A 21,649-nucleotide genomic window follows, 5' to 3' on the forward strand; every position below is an offset into this window, starting at 1 on the left:
GCAAACTATGTGCGAAATAAAACTGTTGAGTGTTGTGCATTCTTTCATTTTAGGTTCACTTCACCAGACACCAAGACCAAAGGTGCCAATCAAACAGACAGCAGTTATTCTTACCAGATCATATGCTGACCAAAAAGATACTGCCACAAAGAAAGCAGCATTAAAGAAGGCATCAACTCCCACAGGCAAATTAGACAACAAAATTGAGACGTCCAAAGAGGAAGCTCGGCCTGTGGTTGAAGAAGTTGTCTTTGAGCCTTTTCCTGATGATACCAATCCAGAGACTGGAGAGATTAATGGACCAAGAGGGCCGGAGCCAACAAGATATGGAGACTGGGAAAGGAAGGGCAGATGTTCAGACTTTTAGTGCTTTATAATTGACAATATAAGTTGATTTGTTTGAAAAGATGAAAAGGATAAGACAGTCATGACAGTATTAGGTTTCATGTACCGGGTAATAAATTTTCGATGGTAGTCGATCACTGATGTTTGTGTGGAGCTGTGTATTGAACTGAAGGCATGATGGTGACGGAGGGAGCAACAGTCCATGTCTTTTCAGATCAGTTGTGGTCTTCTCTGCACATGATTTCTCCATACTTCGCAGTTGAGGTCGATGAAGGTCTGGACTCCGATTGTATTGTTATTGCATTTTATAGAAATTGTAACAGTCCTTGGCTGTTAACAAAAATAGACACGGACGTTACAAAGGCTGTCCCACAGGAGCCAGCAAGTGATAGCGGTAACCCGTTCGCAGCTGTGACGTCCATCCTCGTGTGACTACATCCCAGGAGGTGCCACTCAGTTCAGGTTTCAAGTGGTTGTGACAATGTCTCCACAGTACTGAACTGACACCCAAGTCCAAATAGTGATGTTTCGACATTCTAGATTACCATCAGTGTTTTGCTTGCATTCTATTACTACAGCTCCTGGATTGGTAATAGTTGATTTTTTGAATAAAACCAAACCAAACAAAGTTTCTAAAATGTTGATCATATAATTGAACAGCTTTACAACATACAACAACTTCCCAGCTACAGTCACAGTACTCCGTTCATGCACTATGATTTCATCTTCAAGGAAAAGGAAATTACCTTGGACAGCGCGTGATCATTAGGCTAAGCCACAAAACCAATTCACAAATCTCTTAAATGTGAAATGTCAAAAATACTTATACACGATTTGAATCCGAGCACATAATATGTCATTTTCAACCACATACATGTAATGCTGGTTGTATAATACAAACACATACCGGTAAATGGATTTATCACACTTTAAAAGTTGACAAACTTGTACATCAGAGTTGACAGTTCTCTCCCCTTAAATATGTTGGTAAGATCTGTAAGTTTACCACTTAACAAATGCTTCACAACATTTTCTCCGCTATATGTTCCACCTGACACACTGAATAATCTAATCTTACAGCTATACAAATGCATGATCTAACACCTCATGACAATGGAGGAGCTTTAAATGACTTGTCTGGACAAACACGTTATCATTTTCCTTCTCATCTCACAAGCAAGCAGAATATCTAAAGTCCATTTCTGATTATTCTTGTCCTCCCTTGACTTTGTACTAGTGGTATTCCTCATGACTTGAGTGAGCAGAACTGCTGGAACACCTCAAGGATGTGACTGTCAGTGTCGCTGGTGAACATCAAAGTCTCCAGGGTCTGGATGTACTTGTAGACTTGCTCATGGTGCTGAAATAGAGAGAACAAGAACATCAATGTTGTTCATGAGGACTGATTTAGGTAGAACTTTTGAATCAGTCAACATGTCTATTGACAACTAGTAAAAGAAGATAATCTTGACACATAAATGATGTCTGCTCACCATGAGAAAAGTCTGCTGCAGTCTCTCAATGACCCACTTGAACCATGGTGTGCTGACATCTTTCCCCTCCGCTTCACAGCGTGCAAGATGCTCAGTCAGAATGATGATAAAGCGCTGAAAGAAAGACCATGAAACTATACAAGACATAAGCATGTTGTACCCAAGCATGGGCACTCCTGTCTTTTCAAAACTGACAAGTCAGTAAATCTTACTACATGTAAGCGCTGATGCTGGTTCATCCAAGGATACAAACCAGGCCTCTTTCCTAACTCAGAAGAAGGAAGTGCTGGCTGATTGTGATATTTGTCTCAGACAGGAATATCAAAGCATTCTGCTCACCTGGAAAATGATAAGGAATAGATTTTTCTGTTCACTCTGTGCTCCTTCAAGCCGCTCTTCCATTCTCTCTATCATCTCATCTGATGGGATGTCTTCATCTCGAATATCGTCCTCAAATCCATCACGAAGCTGCAATAGGAAAAGACTACTTTTTACAAAAGTGTCTAGCTAGAGTAGGAGTACCAGGTTGGCAAAAGGTTTTTTTTCTCGCTCATCAAGTTTCAACGATACTTTGGCCAACAGATCTCGTCTGTAGCCGATAAGGAGCTTCTTTACCACCAATTTCTTTATCTACAGGTGTGCGTTCACCTGTGGAAAGCCTGAAGGTGATGGACCATGACTTCTTATGTTTTATCATAGATAAAATTGCATTTGTTGACAAAATGTCCCATGTACCTTTCTCTGCGCTGCCTCCAACCTATCTTTGGCATCCTCCACTTCCTTCTGTAGCTTAGCAACATGTTTGTTCATCTTCTTGATGGTGGCGTGCATGATTTCCCACACATAGAAACTGAGAAGGAAAAAGTTTTATGATCAATCCTGTCTTACACATTTCTATCTCCGACCAAAGGAAAGACAACCTGGCAAACCAACCAAATGTAGTGCTTGTGAAACTGAAATTGGTTTACCACAGTTTCATTGAACTGCAGCTTTCGCACCACACAGGACAAATCGAACTGACTTGACAAATATGCAGTAGTGAAAACTGTGTCCCACCAAATTGCTCAGCTCGATGATATGTACCTGGTGAAGTCCCGGATCATTTCATTCGAGAACAACCAATTGGCAACAGACGAACACTCAACGATCTGCGTCTTCAGCATCTTGTCAACAAGGACAGAAAGGATCTGAAAGGAAACAGAATCATCCTGTATTAGCAAAATTTCCAATTGTCCTCATCTGATTTGAAAAGTTTACATCCACACGTTTAGCACAACTCTAAGCTCGGAATATGAGTTTACCTGTTGGTGATCCTTCCAGACCTCATACATAGACTTGAGGATGTACATCTGACTCTCCTCTGCCTCACCAAACGCTTTGAACAAATAGTGAAACCTGCAAACAGAGCAGTGACAGATTAGACAGTATAGTACAAATGTATATAGCATGAGATTGGATACAAAAAGGAGATATACATGTAGGCAGATAGGGATTGAGGGGATGAAAAGGTGGAGAAAATGGGTAGACCGGATGGAGGTATTGTTTTATTTTGTATAAAGAGCATCCTTATCAGTGTGAAGCTCTCAACCTGACATTCAGTTTACAATATGAGTGTCATGAAATCAACTGGACTATGGGTAGAATTTTGACTGGTTGAACTGAGAGGCACTTACTTGGCTATGGCAGCGAATGAATGGCTGAATGATTTACTTCCAAGATACAGGATGGTCGACACAAACACGTCTATCTTCAGGGGGTGGTATTTGAAACTGGAGTCAGCTGAGAAAGGGAGGAGAAAACATTCATGGAAAAAGATGAAGTGCAAGATATGAGTGATCCATATTTCATCAGCCAATTGACCCCAAAACTTTGCCAAAAAAGCAATTGCTCATTATAGGAATACCACACGTAAATTCAAGAGTACAAACGCCATGGAAGACTTTTTCATACCTAAAAACCAACCAATAACATATTCTAATAGGAACCTTACAATCATCATCCATGGGGTTGGGCAACTCCCTGAGGATTTCCAAGGCCTCTTCTGGGGAGCACTTGGATTTCACAGCCTGCATCAGCTTGTGAGCAACCATAGTGCCAGGAAGGCTGCCGGCTCCTTCGTCCTCATACTTGTAATGTGGACCAGGTTTGATGGGCAGGAGTGGTTCGAACTCATCAGGCAAGATATCCACAATCCTCTGGTGGTATGAAAGCCTCATGATCTTTAAGGCGACTTCCCGGATGAATTTTGGCTTTGGAAGCTCTGGGTCCATCTGAGTACATGCCACCCAATCGTCCCAACTCCAGCGGAACTGGAAGTTGCTCAAGTGATAGCTGAACCAGTTGCAAAACCTTTCAATGCAAGCTGTGTTCATGGCGTCAAGACGATCGTAGAGCAACTCGGTCGCCTGAGCAAGCTGTTCCAATTGGTCAAGGTCATGATAACTATGATCTGAATCAAGCTAGCTTTATATGTATATCCCATAACTGACACACAATCACTGTTTTCGTCGCAGATGACCACCGCAAATGAGCGTTTTTTGTTGCATGTGATCATCATTGCAGGACACACAGTTTTTCATACCAAAGTTCTAAACCATCCCCAAAGCACATGGATTTCTTTTCAAGGATACAACTTGTGGCATGGATCCTGGCTGTAGCTTGCAGAGTTCAATCAGCAATGAACCGTAGAAGATATCTAGGTACGGTGCTCTTGGCAGGTAGAATAACTGGGCAAACACAACCTGAAGAAAAAGAAGAATAGAAGTGAACAACACAAAAGTAATGAAATCATCTGCAAGCATTCCAGATAGGCAATTGGGGACTGGTGGTGGTTCCAAGTTAGCAATTTAACAACATGCATGTAATTTAAAGAATTCACAATGTACAGTTAATCCTCCCTCAGTGGAAATCTCTGTATGCAGGACAACCTCTCCATTAAGGACATTGATTAACTTCTTTCAAATGGACATCTCTTCTCAGGACACATCTCTATTAACACCTTCAGCGCCGAACCTAAGTGGCCCAAATCCTCCCTCCCTCCCTTTGAACTGGTTACCGGAGTCTCATGGACTTCATAAAAGAACTACGCCGTCGCCATCTTCAGGGCAAGGTAGGAACTGAAGACAAGAAGACGTCTTCACAGTTCCTACCTTGCCCTGAAGATGGCGATGGCGTAGTAAGTAAGTAAGTAAGTAAGTAATTTTATTGCTCAATCTAACAAGATAGACAATGCAACAGTAGAACACACAATGATACACATATTAACGTTACATGAATGTACAAGACGGAGACCGGTGAAATTGTTCGGAAGCTCTTGGAGTGAACAGAACGTTGGAGTAAATAGAACGTTCTATTCACTCCAAGGGAAGCCGTAGTTCTTTCATGAAGTCATTTGAAGGTCTGAACTACGCCATCGCCATCTTCAGGACACGGTAGGAACTGAAAAGACCGTTTGGTCTCTTTGGTTCCTACCTTTCCCTCAAGATGGCGATGGCGTAGTTTTTTCATGAAGTCCATGAGACTCCCATAACCAGCTCAAAGAGGGGGGATTTGGGCCACGTAGATCTACGTGGTTCGGCGCTGAAGGTGTTAAGAACAACATTTGACCGCAAAGATTTCCTTACCTCCACTATCATATAGTTGAGTGGAATTTTATTCTTCGTGGGGAAGCTGAGCAGAGCTGCGGCACTGAAAAGGAAGAAGCATTCAAGCCAATGAGCCAAAAATATCACAGTGAAACAATCACATCATCAGTTTATGAATTCAGTCTTGTCAGCTCCAGGATCCAGTCAACTCAGCATATCGCCAACCTACCAGTCTTTCCGCTCCAAGTGATGAGTATGTAGAATCCTATGGAGCTGTTCTTCAATCAGGTATCTCTCTATAGCATGACTTCCTGGCAGGATTGGGCCCTGAAAAAGAGGACAATCTACATAAGCATGGAGTATGCCAGGATATAAAAGAGGCAGCAGAGGCTATCTGGGACCATACAGCCTCTCCAAAAGATAGCTAATTGGATGTTGAGCAGGAAACCTACCTCTGGCACATCTGTGAAGTCAAACAGCCTAAAGACGACAGCAGGGAAGGGGTACTCAGCTTCTTCATGATGTGAAGGCGGGATGATCTGGGGTAACGTGTGTTGTAATGCCTCACAAAGGATCCCGTCAAATGCCAGGTAGGGACGAACAATCTGCTTCTCAATCCACTTGTTGTTCTTGAGTGTCTTGACTTGGGCCATGAGGGCATCCAGGTACTGTAGTGAATAAGAGAAAGTGACAAACTGAAGTTGACACAAAGAGTAATGAATAGACTCCTTTGTCTTGGTTTTAGGTCAGACGAGTAAATACTCTCGTATAAACAATACTGGGTTTCTTCCCCCAAGCATGTCCAGTCGCTTCAAGCACAGTTCTTGTAATGGTCCCAGAATGCAGAAGTGATTTACTGAAAGTAACTCAATAGACATTCTTAGTGAAACTAAATGAGGCAAATAGTTTCTTACCTCTTCCTGTGGATGTGGGTCATCACTTGACCAAACTTTCAATGCTGGCAAATGGACTTTCTGGCGCTTACTGAAAAGAAAGTACAAAGTTTCTTACAAAGTTGCAAAAAACTTAGTGACCAGTCTGACCTACTGCTTTATGTTAGCAAATGAGATTGTTCTGGTCATATACCTGTAAATGTGATACCACAATCAAACCTACCTGAGGTAATTTTCAATAGTGAGGAGCATCCTGTTGAACTCAGCTTCCTTCTTCTCATACAGTTCTCTGCCAGCCCAAGGCAGGGATGAAAGGACTGCATACACATACCAATCAGACCTCACCTAAAGTCAGAGGAAAGATTTAAGTGTAAGATGGGACCCAGGAAACACAAACTTTTATGCTTTTTACAATTTACCATTCAACTTTATTGAGGTAGGTTGAAGTTTTGACTGACACATTCAGATTACCTCAAGGTAAATGCTGTGATGTAAATATTTGTTCAGAGAGTCATGTTAAAGAAATCAGACACCTAACACAACAGAGGGATGATTGAATTGTATGGCAATACTGTCTTACCTGTGGGATGTTATCCTCCAATGTGACCTCCACAAAGTTATCAAACATCGCAAGTAAAGACCCTGCTACGATCACATGGCAGTTGACAAGGTCAGACAGAAACCGGACCTAAAAAAAGAAATTGAAAATGTTGGTTTGTAGATTCATAGGACAATTGGGCGACTTATACTGCACCCAGCAACCTAGTTAATGTAGTTTCAGTGTGAAGTTGTACAATGTGAGGTGCACAAGTTTTTCCCGGATGGAGTCAAGATAGGCAGATAAGGCAAGTGGTCTAGTACTAGACAACGCCAAAACCTTTGAGTCCAAAGAGGCTAACTGTGCCATTCAATCATGTCTGCCTTGAACTTCATTGGTGTGTCGGAAGTTTTAAGTTCACTCACAATCATCCTGGCTGGTTCGAATTCATTAGATTTGAGACACTCCTTCAAATTCCTGACCAACATCTCCACAAACTGAAAAAAAAGTAATACATTTACATGATATAAATGACAAAGACAGCATTTACATGAAATTCCCACAGACAACAGATATTTCTAGGCAATACTTATCAGTACTTACCTCTCCTCCACAATTATAGTTCCTGGCATTTAAAAGACCAACAAGGGTGGAGTAGACAGTCACTTTCTCGGGCATTCGTGTCACGCTGCAATGAAAACATGTAGAGTATTGAGTTTTGTGTTTCAGTCGATCCCTGGCTGCCGTCAAGCAGAGAGAGCAGTAGATTCTTTTCAATTTAGTTTATTCAACTCCTCTGCCAACTTACCATTCTACCAATATCTTGATGATCTTGAGTTTATAATTTGCCAAATCAGCTTCCAAGACACTGGCAAGGCCTTCAAGGTTGCTCTCCAGGGATGAGGTACTCTGAAAATTAACATTTCACCAATATATTCCAATGCGTTGCAACGACATGAGAATGAGATATCATCAGAGGTCATAATTTTATAGGTAATAACTTTTATGAGACAGGGTTGTGAATGTGAGGCACTATATGGTTGTTTGGGTGCAGACCAACCCAAGATATTCTGCTACAAATTCTTCCTGGCCAAGCCAGGGTCTGGGGCATTTCTGTCTCTGGATATCCAAGAACATTTGTTGTCTGAATTTTTAAAGACATGGTCATAAATAAGTCGATGATTATCAATATACCGGTAATGCACATGACATAGTCATAGACACGTCACCTGCCAATGCAATAAATACCTTTTCTCCCACTCTCATGATGAGAGACTCGAGCCGATCCTCTATGTCAACATTTTCAACAGTACGCCTTCTCTTTCTTGACCGATCTATTTCAAAATGAAAATATCATGATATACATGTAACATCAATACACATACTTACTATTTATGTACATGTATGTACATTACACACTGGTTCCATATACACGCACAAAGCATTACAAAATGTACAGGATGAAAAATCTCATGAACCCGACAAAAAGAAACCGGTGAAAAACCGGGTCAGACACACGAAAAATAGGTGATGCATCAATTCTGTCAAAATCGAGAAGCATAACACAATGATTCCTACTCACTTTCTTCGTCGTCACTATCGCTATAGGCTCGCCGACGAGACATTTTAGACAAAGTTCTCTCCAAAATTGATGGCGGTGCGTGCTTTTCACATCAGTGAATTGTAACGGCATGGTTGTAATATTTTTGTTCAATCTTAAAAATAACCTCCTTTTAGACATATTTTTGCTAATATTTTGCAATGATTATTTTGAATACTCTTATGAAGCCAAATAAAATTTGTATTCGAGTGGTATATTTTAGATTTTATGTTTAAAAATGTTTCATCGTCAACTGATAACGCAAAATTTCAATTTTCCAAATTTTGGGATTTTTCACTGTCAGAAAACGCATTATTTCATGGTTTCTGCTGGCAGCAATGCTGTCAAAGGAAGAGCAACAGAAATGTGGGGAGTTGCTGAAACGAGTGGAAATAGATGATATATTTTCACTGGCTAAAACCGTCTCGGGTGGCGTTGTAATGGTTCAAACTAAACCTGGTGAGAGTTCTGAAATGAAAGTGACAGTAGGCCCCCTATAGACTGGTCGGTGTCAAAAAGAAAAAAAGAAAAAGCTAAAACTGAATGAATGCTCCCTAGTTTTATACATGTAATATCGTGGACTTCGTTACATGGTATTGGTACAGTTTCTCTGAAAATCATGTGAGGCCCCTCCACGCACTAACCACTATAGTGGCTATGCCCACGGCCGGGCCGCCCATGCCCTTGCCCTCGCCCTCAGCCTTGACCCTAGCCTTGGCCTTACTGCTTGTGTCAACTCATCAATCAAATTACGTATGACGACATGGCGGCATCAATGGTTTTTGTGTCGTGATGTTGATGAAAAAGGCAACAAGTGCCAAGTGGCTAGACTTTTCTTGATATCGCCATGGGCATGGCTATGGCTTAGTTTATCCTCTCGCACCCAGACCATGCCGCTCAACAACATTCAACAATTTCGATTACATGTAGATGGTTGTACTTACCAATAACATGTCTTTTCTTTCAGATGCAATTGATGCCATTTTGAAATTTACAGACACATCAGCACAATTACTTGGCAGGAAAAAAGTCAAGAGGAACATCTTGATCCAATACCTTGTTGATAATGGTGTAACTGGCTGCGTCAATGAAGAAAAGACAAAGCTCATTAACAGAATCCTGACACTCTGGGGACTGCATGGACCTCTTGCTAGACTTGTAAGTGTACTTCCAACTTCCAGGCTACATCTTTCTACCTTTGGACTGTAACAAATAGAACTGGAGTTGTCTTCTGCATTCTCAATCTTAGATGGACAATTCTGTTCTGGTCTTGAATACAGTCATCTGTTTTAATTTGTTAAGCTGGTCCTTGGAAGTGGGAGTCTGATAATCCTATGTTTCTGATCATAAAGTAAATCATAAGTAAGACATGAGTAATAACTCGATGTCAAAATGGACAACCAGTCAATATTTCTACACTTCTATATCTGAACTTAGTTGTTGTTTTTCTCTTCAGGACGACGAATATGGTGACATTGATGATTATGGTGCTGACATTGACTTTACTCCACCTGCACCAGTCCAACAGATGCAAGATACTGTACCAAACCTGACCATTAATATACAGCACATCCAGCAAAATCCAATACAAAATGTTCAAAATGAACCACTGCCACTGGAAGTTGATATAGGACAGCAAATAGCTGAACAATTTGTGCAGTGGTTTTATCCTATTTTGAATTCGTTACACCCACATGCTCCAGTAGCAGCAACAGACTTTGGACCACAGCATTTCTGGGATGATTGTATTTTGAAATTGAAGTGCCAAACAAATGATTTCTTTGAGGAACGCTTTGAATCAGCATACATGGTTTTTCAGAGGCTTGCTGCCTTCGTTCGTGAAGAAGGCCTCTTGTTTCACCCGAATACAGTTGGAAATGGTGTGAAGGGTTTTTCAGAAGCCCATGGATTGACAGTGGTGATGGTGTGTGGGAGTGTACATCAGGACAATATTTGTGTAGGTTTATTTGAACAGAGATTTGGTTTAATACAGGATCCTTTAATGGAGAACAACTATAGAGTAAAGTACACAGACTTAAATCTGCGAAGCCCAACTTTGAATGCTGGCGGACAATATCTCACAGCAGGACAGGAAGATCCTCTATCTTTAACTCCTGCTCCATCACAAAACGTACTAGTGAATTTTCAATAATTTTCATCTTACATACACCGTATGTACATTTTTGTACAATTTGTTTGTTATGTGGATTGTGATGAGCGTGTACTGCAGTGTCTTGTCAATTTCATCCAGGACTGGTATGGTACATTGACTCAAACCTGTGCCAAGAATTGTGTGATTGTTCATTATGTTACAGTGTACATGTTTGTGTAGGTTTCGTACTCGTAGCTGATTTTGAATCAGAGTTAGTTCTAATTTTGATGAGAAAGTGCCTTTAGATGTGCTATCTTAGTGTTAAAGGACTTGCATGGTAAAGCCATTTTCCTGGCCAGTGGAAAAATATCTGCCAGAAAAACCAGGTGGCGGTACTAGTAAGAGTCTGGGATCCTGACAAATGCCTGGCCCTCTTCTTTGATGTTGATGCCCTTGTAACTGAAAGCCCAGGCTGACAAAGTTTGCTTCAACTATTAAATAACTGGTCCCAAGGAATGTGTGAAGGCCAAAGAGCAATGCAGACTCACGTCATCATTTTCATTCACATTGGTCTCTCAGTCTTCTTACTTCTTGTCTGTCTTTCAGTTGTGTGAAATCTTTATTTTTAAAAAACGATCCGAAATGTTAATACTGATTATCCTGCAGCAATAGCTGTCTGTTACCTCCTATGGAGGTCAGTGACAATCATTAATTTCAGCAGGACATGATACTTGGATTATTGTACAAGTGTAATCACAAGTGATGTCTTGAATAACAAGATTTTCAGCGTTGATTGTAAATGTAATCACTCGAATGACAACTGTGCATACAGAACAAAGTCATTTGATGTTTCTCAGTCAGTCTTTATATTGTGATCCAGGATTGTACATGTCTAACATTTTTAACATGTGCGCATTTGTAAATCTTCGAAATATGTAATTCATTTCTACACTATGTGCTAACGTTACATCTATACCATAAAACTCTCATGTTACATTACACTTTGTAAATATGACATATTCTATACTGAAACAGTCTTCTTTAGTCTTTGTAATGTTGAGTTTGCAATGGGAGATAGATTCTGAAGGATTGGTGGCAAGTCCCCGATAGGCCATCCTGAGCTTCAGCACCTTTCACTTGGTACTTAAGCAGGTGAGGAAGGAGTATGAAACTGACATTCGTATGCAAAGATGCTGACACCCCTGTTGTTTTATAAATGAAACAAGCCAAAAAGTGTGTCTTGAAAAAATATAAGACATTTATTCAACATTCATCAATCGTAAGCTCCTCGTAGCTTGAGGACAATACAGAGGAGTCAAACAATCAAAATGCAGTATTTCTGTCTCGTGAATAGTCCCGAGAATTGTTGACCATTATGTTATATATATACAGGCATTAATTCATTATTGAAATTCATGCAAGATACATTTGTACAAATGAGATCATCAGTGCTGAACATATTCCTGGGAATGGTTGAATTCTTAACTCTTTAACCTGTGGGCCTTTTACGAAATTTTACCAGGGTGAGGGGCAGTCTCTGTTTTCCTGATTCTATTTTCTGGTGGTCCTTGATCTGGTAACTCGTTGATCCGATGCTGGTGATGAACTTGATGAACCTGAAGAGGAAAGAATGTGGTAATTTCAGTAAAATTATACAGAGGAAGACTATCAATCTACTTCTTTGTTCGTCTCGAGAGTTCTACAGCCAGCAACGACAGGAAATTGTAATCTAACTGAACTTCATCTTGACACAGGGTTCCCAAGGCCAAGATCATAGCATCTCCAAGTTCTTCTGTAGAGGGAAGGGATTTTGGACTGGCTGGGCTGAGATGCCTCAACAGAGGCTTCCACTTCATCTGCATACTCACCTCTCCCACTCACAGTCTTCTTTGAAGTAGTGTCCTTGGTTTCTGTCTTCATCCTAGATTTACTTGTCCTTTTTGTCTGTTTTGTTCTAGCAACTGGAGGCTTCACCACAGATAAACTGGCCTCTTTCTTAATTTTGCGAGAAGATCGTTTTGGTGGCTTCATGTCTTCAACTGCTTCCTCTTCAACTTTAACCTTTGACCTCTGAGATCTCCTTGAAGATGGGGCAACATAGTCATGATTGTCTTCATTCTCCCATTTGACCCTCTGTCTTCTTCCTTTGTTACCACTCTGGACTTCTGCCTTCAATTCAACTTTGATTTTCTGGAAGGAAACACAATATATATACCCCATTGCCACTGACAGGGCTGAGAGAATAGGTCTGGTGGAAGTAGAAAAGCTAGCCACTTTGATCCCAATATAAATTGCATAGCAGGTGACCTATTTAAGTCCACCACCCAATATAGGGCCTTTTAACTCTCCATGAATATATACCGCTAACTGGTTATGCCATAGCCTCCTTACCTTTTGGGGACTTTCTTCTTCATCTGTCTCAACTTTTTTCTTGCCTTTCCTCTTTCTACCTGGTTGGCTTTTTTCTGAAACATGTGCAGCAATTATCAAGAGCCAGTTTTTGATTTGCAGGTCAGATGTTAAGGCTTTTTTTAGTCATGAATGGAGTCTGTTCTATTCATTACTCTTACTCTGTGCGAGCTGAAAGCAGAGCAGGTTGAAGAGATCTGATAGTATAAATACATACCTTATAGCAAATAAGAAACCAATTCTGCAAGAAATGAATCCGCTAACCTTTAGGTGCCATCGGCCCAGAAATGCCTTTAAACCACATGGTCCTACTGTTATGATCAGTGATATTATTCATCCCTGGCTGATAGTAGCATTGGAGCCAATCATTGAAGGCTGAATGGTCTTTAGCATCATCTTCAATTGTGTAATTGGTTGCGCCTGGGGAGAAAAAATAAAGGATAATATTATTAACTCCTTTATTGAACTATGAATGGAAGAATCAGTTGGACAGTTCAGCCAATACGATGAGGGGAAGACCTAGGCTGACCACAACCGCACATTATACATTAAGATGCTCACTGCAGACCAAACAGGGCACTAATCTCCACAGCAATATACATGCAATATTCGTTTAAAGGACACTTCCTATACTTCAACTTACTAATTACCTAATTCAATGACTTCTCTCGCTAAGATAGTACACATGTCAATCAGATCTGGGTTGTCTCGGTTTATCTCCTTGCCATCCTCTATGTCCTCTCTCTCATCAAGTTTCTTCAGGACTGAATGTGCCTCGACAAATGGTGGAATGCCTAGCCTGTAGCATGGAACAACAAATTATTGAAAGGATGATCAAAGACTTAATGACTAATTAAGGACAACTATCACAAAGAATTATCGCCCCTCAGAAATAAAACTTGGAACACGATTTCCAGTTTTTTACATTGCTCTTCACTAACTCATCAGTTTAAATGGATTTTCGTCCTGATAAATTCTACAGATAAAAGGATCCGATTCAGTGGGTCTCTGGTAGAAAACACACCTGTAAAGAACTTCAGCTCGCAGATAATTTCCCACTCCATTGAAATATTGTTGATTGAGCATTGCTTCACAGATTGGTCTCTTGAAGGCAGCAACATCAAGATGTGAAAGAATATTTGACCTGAAAAACACAGAACTGATGATATTGTCAGGATGTAAATTATTCTGCTTCAAGGATAACAGGCAAAACGAGCAGCAGATTCAGTGACATCATCTTCATCTTGACCACGAGTCGAACACGAAATTTAGTGGATGAACCTCCCATAACGGACACCTCTGCAAAAAGGAAACCTCTGGCTACATGTTTGTACATCTATCATTATGATGTTAGTTGGACATGTGGTGGCAGCTACCTAAAATCTTTGTATTCGAATATAATGCATGGTCCTCTCTTTTTTCCCCAGTCACTTTCTTGTTCCCATTTGCCAAATCTTCTGACATCTATGTAGCTCAGCACCATGTTGCCGTCCGATGTAAAAAACTTCAAATGAGCATGTTTGTGCATATCAGACACTTTATCGAACTTAAACTTCCCAGACATCCCGAATCGGAAAATGATGTGCGACACTTTTCCCACTTTTGGCGGATTAGTTTTCGTCAACTTTTCCTCGTCATTCTTTGTACATTCTTGGAGGGTGAGTTTCATCTCCTTTCCCCTTGAATGAGCAGATATTGTGTAATACTCAGCATCCCAGGCAACATCTGGGTTTTTGGTGGAAACCTCAGATTTTATAACTTTCCCAGAAAAAAGCCGCCCACTGCAAACACTGTTCACTAATCTACTGGCTAAATGTAGTTCGGGGCCTTCTGGCATTGTTATTGATGATGATGGCAGTTAATTCAAAGTGATCAGAATCCTAGATTTTGCGAAAAAATGCGATTTTTACTGATTAAATCAGGATACACAGCACTTGTTGTCAGAAAAAGCTTACACAATCCTCCACGTGCTTGCATATTTGTACACAGGTTCGTTCAATGCAGAGCTAATGCACACGTAGTATAGAAACATAACTTCCTGGCTTGAGGTTAACTGTTTTCAACCCAATCAAAAATCTAAAAATAGATCCTAGCATCCAATTACGCATGCGCATTGTTGATAGTTTAAAGCGCGCGGTGCACGGTTTGAGCTGTTGGCAGTTTTTCAAAACTGACACTCACAAATACCAAAATATCTAACGATTGAAATGGAATATTCAATTTAAATACTGGTAGGTGAAAGAGTGTGAAAGGTTTAATCGAGCTACTTTCAAATATCAACTTTATAAATGACTGTGTTTCAATAAAAGTATATTTTATCTCAAAAATTGTTGTCCGGAATTAGAAGTTTTAGCACTATCACTGACAATGCGTAGTTGTATGTGTATGAGGTGCGTTTATATGATTTCTATTTTCGGACGTTTTTCCCCGTTGACATTTTTGATTGTTGTAGCTATGTTTCGATGGCCTGGCATGTCTGATAAAAGTACTGTAGGGTACAGGCAGAGGTGTAGATATATGACCAAAGGCACAAATGCCAAATGGCGTGACTTTTGAATCTAATTGATTGCGAGCCCGCGGCCGGTGGCGTGGACCAACACCGAGGACAAGGGATTCAAAGCAAGTTTTAAAATAAAATGATGTGTCCATGAGATGGGTCATGGGACTATCCACATAATTCTTAGGCAAAAGGGCCTTGTTTAGTTCTGATTTGGCCTTAGTCTGAGGCTTGAAATGCCGGGAGCTGGTTGGCTGTGACTTCACTTGGGACTCAGGAGAGATGGGACATTGTCGGCGAGATAGTTAAATTGCTGATGATTTTAGCTTCACAAGGTGGATGTTCCTGTGGAGTGTATCCCATCTTCAGTCTCTGACTTGAATTTTTTCTTTCCAGATAGATTCAAGATATCTTTAAGATGAGTTGGACAATGCCAGCATGGAAGGAGGGCCTGCCCTACCGAGCTATGCAAGAAGTGGAGAAGCTTGAAAATCAACTGGAAAGACTTAAGAAAGAGCAACAAAGAAAACAGTGTCAATTTGACAGCTTAGAACAGGTATAATACACTCACTACTCGAACTATTACTATATATCCCTTATCTTTATGATCACTTGGAACATGAAGTGCATTTCAAGTACGGTATTGTAACTGTATTGTTATCTCTCACGATTGAAATAGAAGAAAAAAAAGATCTGTCTTCAAAATAAGCAGGAGACTGAATCAGATACCAGTTATGAAGTTATCGACAGTGTTCAACTCGGCACTAAAATTCTTTTGTTGGTTCCTCTTTTGTGATATAATGTCTCACAATTTTGAATCTCTCAATAATATAGGCTCTCAACAATCAGAAGAAGAAATTTCAGGAAGAAAAGTCTGAGATTACATCTCTGCAGCGTGAAAACCAAGTTTTGATCGAATCATGTGAAGATCTTGAAAAGAAGAATGCTAAACTTCATCATGATGTGCAACACAAGGAAGGGTTCATTAACAGCCTTCAGGGACAGTTGCAGCAGTTCAAACACGGTGGAGACTCGCCTACAGTAAGTATACCGCTGGAGGTCTCATTAGATCTTCTCCTCCTGATTTTAATACTGAAAACTGTTCTTTGTTGAAAACCTGTATATTATTGTGTCTGCCAACTAAGCTGAAGTTACAAAATAACACGGTCAGTTGAATGTCTACAAATCTATGCCCATGCCACACATAATTTATCCAAGTTAATTATAACCTGTAAATTTCTTTACATTTCCAGTACAATGAGAAACAGAGAGCAGAGATTGAGGAACTACAAAAAAAGCTTGAAATCCAAAAGAAGGAGTGTGAGAGATTGGCTGCAAAACTGGTCGAAAAGGACCAGAAGCCTCTGGTTGACATAATGTCACAGCGGCCTGCTGCTGCACCAGCACAATCACTTCTCGATCTTGGTTGTGTCGCGGCACCTTCGATGCCGAAACCACTGTTGGATATCGGTACGAGTTGTCAGCCTCTAATCCCAATGAGTACTGCGTCTGTCAACGCAAAGCCAAACCCGTCACAAGAAAGCGATGGCTGGTTTCCATTTGGTAATCGGGATGACCAACAACAAAAACGGGGGAGGAAGAATTTCCAACAAGGTGCGGACGATTGGGCAGTGCCAATGAAAAAACCGACAACATCTTCTCAGATTCAACCAGAAGTGAGTGCACCGGCCCGAGGTCAACGACATCCAAGTACCAGCAGTTTGGGACATAGCGAACCTGCACATACAGCTTCGAGTTCAGGTGATGGTGGAGAGCAGGCTCGTGAGCTACAAAAGCTGGTTGATAAACTGAAGAAGGAAAATGACAGTAAGTGCCATAATTATTGTTCTGTATGCATGTTGAGGTTTTCTTAGGGAGGCGGGAGGGCAGCTTTATTAGGTTAGCATTGTAAGCTTTGAACTACTGTCACGTTAACGTTAGTGTGCAGATACAGAAAGAGTACTGTATGATCATTTCTTTCCAGCTGTTAAAACTGCCAGTGTTAACCTTGAGCTGCGTATCCAAACCCGTGACAAGGAGATCCAAACCCTGAATGGCAAGATCAAGGAGGTCCAGTCTGATTTGGACCGAACTGAACGCATCTTGGCTGATAAAGATAAGCACATCGGCCAACAGAAAGATGAGATAGGCAGAATTAAGGCTCAGCTTGATCAGGCAAACATGAAGGTACATTTTCTCATTGTTTAACTGTTTTGTAATGATAGATAAGATAGCCTGTAGTTATTTGAAGTGAACAGTCTGTTACATTGATCTTTCAATGGAGTCTGCATCTGAGTGATTTCATGCCAATTGTCTCTACAACACAAATACTGTGCCTGGTCACCTGGTTAAAATGCATAGTTCAGATCCCTTGGATAGTTTGTTTGATATACAAATGGCACTCATTTCTACCTAACGTTTTCAGGCACAAGCAGAAAAGAAAGAACTTCAACGCAGTGTAGATGACCTCAAAAGGGAGCAGGTGTGTATTTCAAGTGTTGGCGAATTGTTGGTAAAAAGTTGAACACTTTCCACGAGGAAACCTAAGTTTGGATTCCTAACTGAAAACCCACATCAGATACACTTGTAACTATCATGTACATGTAGTTTTGTCTTACGGTACTTTGAAACTGTCTTTTGTTAAAAATTTCAGAATTCCTCCATTAAAGAACTTGACGAAAAGAACAAGCGGCTGAAAAACCTTGAGAATGATGTGAGCAACACGAAGCTGCAGTGTGACCGGAGCCAGCAGATGATCGAAGACCTCAAGGGACAGATGACCAAGAAAGAGAAAGAGATGGAGAAAATGAAAGTGGATAACGATAAGCAAGCTAAAGAAATCAGCAATAACCTCGAACAAGGGAAGAAAGAGTTGACCGAACTTCAGAAACAGAAAGGTGACTTGGAGCAGAAGGTAGAAAAGTTCGGCAAAGACGCAGATGCATTGAATCATAAGTTTGCCGAAGCTGAACGTGAACTCAAGGCTGCTAAACATGAGTATCAGTTGAAGGATATGGAAACATCAGGGCTGATGCAGGACAACTTCACGCTGTCGCAAAAGGTTGAACAGTTGCAGCAGTCTGTTACAACTTATGAAAAGAACAGTTCTGAGTTTGAACACAAGTTGGCTGAGAAAGACCGAGAGTTAACCAAGTTACAGATGGAGATGGAGGAGAAATGTCAGGAAGTTAATAAGTGTGCGAAGCTCAAGAGTGAATTGGATACGATTATTGTCAACAATGAACAAGCTCTGCAGGTGAAAAACGTTGAATTGATTGATTTGAAGCATAAGATGGAGGAACGTGCAACAAACATGAAGGAAGTCGAACAGAAGCTATTTGCAATGAAAAACTCAATGGATGAAGTTGAGGATAGATGTCGGGTGTTGAAGATGAACCATGATACACTGTTGGAACACAAGGAGAAGTTGGAGTCCGATCAGAAGCAGACGGCAGTTGACATGGAACGTCTGAACCAGGAGTTTGCAAAGAATAGTGAGAAGCTGAAAACAACTGAAGAGTTGTTGAGTGTGAAGACAAAGGAGATGGAAAACTTGAATGCCCATGTGAATGTTTTGGAAGAAAAGGCCTCCTCGCTGCAGAAGGTTAATGAGGACTTGGTGTCAAGTTCTGAGAAGCAGACCAAAGATTTACAGAATCAGGTCCAAGCACAGGAGAATGACTTATTGAAGCGGTTGTCTGAGGTAGAGAGTTTTAAACTCCAGGTTGATAACCTAACACAACAGTGGAATGCACTGAAAGACTCTGAGGCCAAGTTGAAGGTTGAGAAGGGGGATCTTGAGGGACAGCTGCAGGCCATGACAGGTGAAAAAAGTACACTGACATCACAAGTTGAGGATCTGACAACCAAGTTAAAAACGCAGGCAGAAAGCTCAGAGTGTTTGGTTGGTGAGTTACGATCTCAAGTAAGCACTTTAGAAGAAGAGAAGGGGGCCCTTGATGCAAGGTGTAAAGAGGTTGATGTCCGGGTTGCTGAGAAAGACACCAAGTTGAGGGAAACTCAGGACAACTTTGAGAAGGAGTGTTTCAAACTGGAGCATTTGCAGCAACAGTTTGATACATTGAATAAGACTCAGAAAACTCTTCTGTCAGAAAAGCAAGGTTTAGAAGTTGAAAAGAAGAGATTAGAAGGTCAGAATGAACAGCAGGCTGACGAGATGAAAGCACTTGCAGTGAAGCTTAACACTGTCCAAGGTCAATCGGGTGTGATGGTTGAAGAATTGAAAACTCAAATGAGTGATCTGGTAAAAGAGCGCGACCATTTGCAGAAGGAAATCAAACAGATGAGTTTCACATTAGAAAACCAGAAAGAAGACCTAGAAGTCGCCGTTGAGAAGCTGAATGAGGAATATTTGAAAGTTGAACAGATTCTCCAGCAGTGTTCAACTCTGAAAGAAGAGTTAGCAGACGTTACAACCACGAAGACGACCTTGGAAGAAGAGAACATGAAGGTGAAGGGTGAGTGTGCAAAACTGCTGGAAAGTGTAGAGGATTTAACAAGGAAACTGGAAGTCCAAGCTGACAGTTCAGATGGCCTTGTGAAGGACTTGCACTTGAAGATTGAGGTGTCTGAAGCAGAGAAGGTGACTTTGAATGAGCAGATACAGCAGCTCTCTGGACAGTTACAGTGCAAGGTTGATGCTGTTGAGAGCATGGAGAAAGTGCTAGATGAGAAGAACTGTATGGTTGATCACTTGGAACTACAGCTCAGGAGTCTCACTGACAGGGAATCATCTACAGAGGCAGAGAGATCTGAGTTTGAGACTGAGAAGCAGAAGCTGAAGGGAGCAAATGAAGAATTGAATAATGCACTGATGGTTGTCAAGGAACAGCTCTGCACTATAGAAGAGGGATCTGATTGTTTGGTGCGGGAACTCCATGCTAAACTTGAGGCTCTTGCGGGAGAAAAGTTGCACCTGGAATCTGAGGTACAGGAGATGTCAAGGAGGTTAAGCTTCCTAGAGGAAGAGTGTGAAGCTCTGAAAAAGTCTGCTAGTGATGTACACACCTCGACCCAACAGTTAGAGCAACGAATTGTGGCACTCGTTGAAAGTGAGACCAATTTGACTGATGAGGTAGCTGATCTTAAGATGGAGAGACAAAGATTGCTGGGTGATGCTGAGAGACAACAAGACGAGATCTCCAAGTTGCAGTCTACAATTGATTGCCATGACGACAAAGCTACATGTTTAATGGAGGAACTGAGAGGAAAGTTCGCCATTTTAGAAAAGGAGAAGGAAAGTTTGATTGGTGAAGTGAAGGAGATTAACTTCAAGTTGGACAGCCAGGCAGAAGATTTTGAAATCACGAATAGCTATTTGGAGAAAGAGCAACTGAAGAATGAACAGCTCGAACAACAGTGCACTGAACTGAAGACTGCTAATGAATGTCTGAGCAAAGAGAAGTGTGAATTTGAGGCTGAGAATGTCAAACTCAAAGGTGATTGTGCACGTTTCCAGGACATGGCCTCTGAAGTCTCCAGCAGGTTGCAAACACAAGCAGAATCATCGGATAGTTTCGTGAAGGACTTGCAAGATAAATTGTCATCCCTAGAAAGTGAACGTGAGGATGCATTGAACCAGGTTCTTGCCCTGACTTGTCGACTTGAGATGCAGCTGAGGGAAATAGAGAATGCAAAAGAATCAATTGGTGAAAAAGAAACTGCGTTGGAACTGCTCCAACAACAGATAAGTGGTGTAAATGAGAGGGAAAAGACACTGATGGATGAGAAGTCTGAGCTTGAACAGGAGCGTCAGCAGCTTGCTGGTGAGTGTGAAACTCAAAAGGATGAGATTGCTGCGCTTAGAAGTGCGCTCGAGTCCCATAACCAGAAGTCTGAAGAATTGGTCAGTGAGCTGCGACAGTGTCTGAGTGACCTTGAGAAAGAGAAGCAAGGTTTAGTATCCGAGGTTAAGGAGATGAGTGACAAGCTTGAACAACAGGTGCAAGAGGTTGAGGCATCTGCAAAGTTTGCGCAGGAGATGCAGTTGAAGATGGAGCAGCTCCAGTTGCAGTATGACGGGCTCAAGGAAATGATAGAAAGTCTGCGGGCTGAGAAAGATCAACTGGCTGTTGATAACCAGAAACTTGTGTTTGACAATGTTGTCTTCCAGGAAAGGGTTGAAGAGGTTGAAGCTGAACTCAAAACTGAGGTGGAGAAATCTGAGGCCAGACTGAA

The 21,649-nt window shown here is 41.2% G+C and overlaps 4 protein-coding genes across 4 annotated transcripts; 2 read left to right on the plus strand and 2 right to left on the minus strand.

Moving 5' to 3' along the window:
• Positions 1–980: 980 nt before the first annotated feature.
• Positions 981–8,519, minus strand: LOC135483300 (nuclear cap-binding protein subunit 1-like). Its single transcript, XM_064764063.1, has 20 exons — positions 8,436–8,519; positions 8,102–8,187; positions 7,662–7,762; positions 7,457–7,541; positions 7,279–7,350; positions 6,896–7,003; positions 6,539–6,660; positions 6,337–6,406; positions 5,875–6,090; positions 5,652–5,749; positions 5,462–5,525; positions 4,469–4,579; positions 3,829–4,252; positions 3,512–3,617; positions 3,140–3,233; positions 2,922–3,025; positions 2,574–2,688; positions 2,178–2,306; positions 1,839–1,952; positions 981–1,705 (listed from the first exon to the last, which is right to left on the minus strand). Exons 1-20 carry the CDS (start codon positions 8,476–8,478, stop codon positions 1,592–1,594), a joined length of 2,376 nt encoding a protein of 791 aa, XP_064620133.1. The 5' UTR covers positions 8,479–8,519; the 3' UTR covers positions 981–1,591.
• A 202-nt stretch (positions 8,520–8,721) lies between these two features.
• On the plus strand, positions 8,722–11,549 carry LOC135483303 (uncharacterized protein C3orf38 homolog). The gene is made up of 3 exons (XM_064764066.1): positions 8,722–8,912; positions 9,421–9,611; positions 9,910–11,549. The coding sequence occupies exons 1-3, from the start codon at positions 8,792–8,794 to the stop codon at positions 10,603–10,605; spliced, it is 1,008 nt and encodes a 335-aa protein (XP_064620136.1). The 5' UTR covers positions 8,722–8,791; the 3' UTR covers positions 10,606–11,549.
• A 236-nt stretch (positions 11,550–11,785) lies between these two features.
• Positions 11,786–14,898, minus strand: LOC135483302 (endonuclease 8-like 1). Its single transcript, XM_064764065.1, has 7 exons — positions 14,331–14,898; positions 13,979–14,098; positions 13,605–13,753; positions 13,219–13,374; positions 12,937–13,010; positions 12,414–12,735; positions 11,786–12,161 (listed from the first exon to the last, which is right to left on the minus strand). The coding sequence occupies exons 1-7, from the start codon at positions 14,789–14,791 to the stop codon at positions 12,097–12,099; spliced, it is 1,347 nt and encodes a 448-aa protein (XP_064620135.1). The 5' UTR covers positions 14,792–14,898; the 3' UTR covers positions 11,786–12,096.
• Positions 14,899–15,118: 220 nt separating this feature from the next.
• On the plus strand, positions 15,119–21,648 carry LOC135483050 (centromere protein F-like). The gene is made up of 8 exons (XM_064763559.1): positions 15,119–15,185; positions 15,848–16,007; positions 16,286–16,492; positions 16,705–17,278; positions 17,436–17,638; positions 17,877–17,933; positions 18,105–21,484; positions 21,585–21,648. The coding sequence occupies exons 2-8, from the start codon at positions 15,870–15,872 to the stop codon at positions 21,646–21,648; spliced, it is 4,623 nt and encodes a 1,540-aa protein (XP_064619629.1). The 5' UTR covers positions 15,119–15,185; positions 15,848–15,869.
• The last annotated feature ends 1 nt before the right edge of the window (position 21,649 follows it).

This window comes from Lineus longissimus, chromosome 2 (assembly GCF_910592395.1).
Source record: "Lineus longissimus chromosome 2, tnLinLong1.2, whole genome shotgun sequence".
Lineage (NCBI taxonomy): Eukaryota > Metazoa > Nemertea > Pilidiophora > Heteronemertea > Lineidae > Lineus > Lineus longissimus.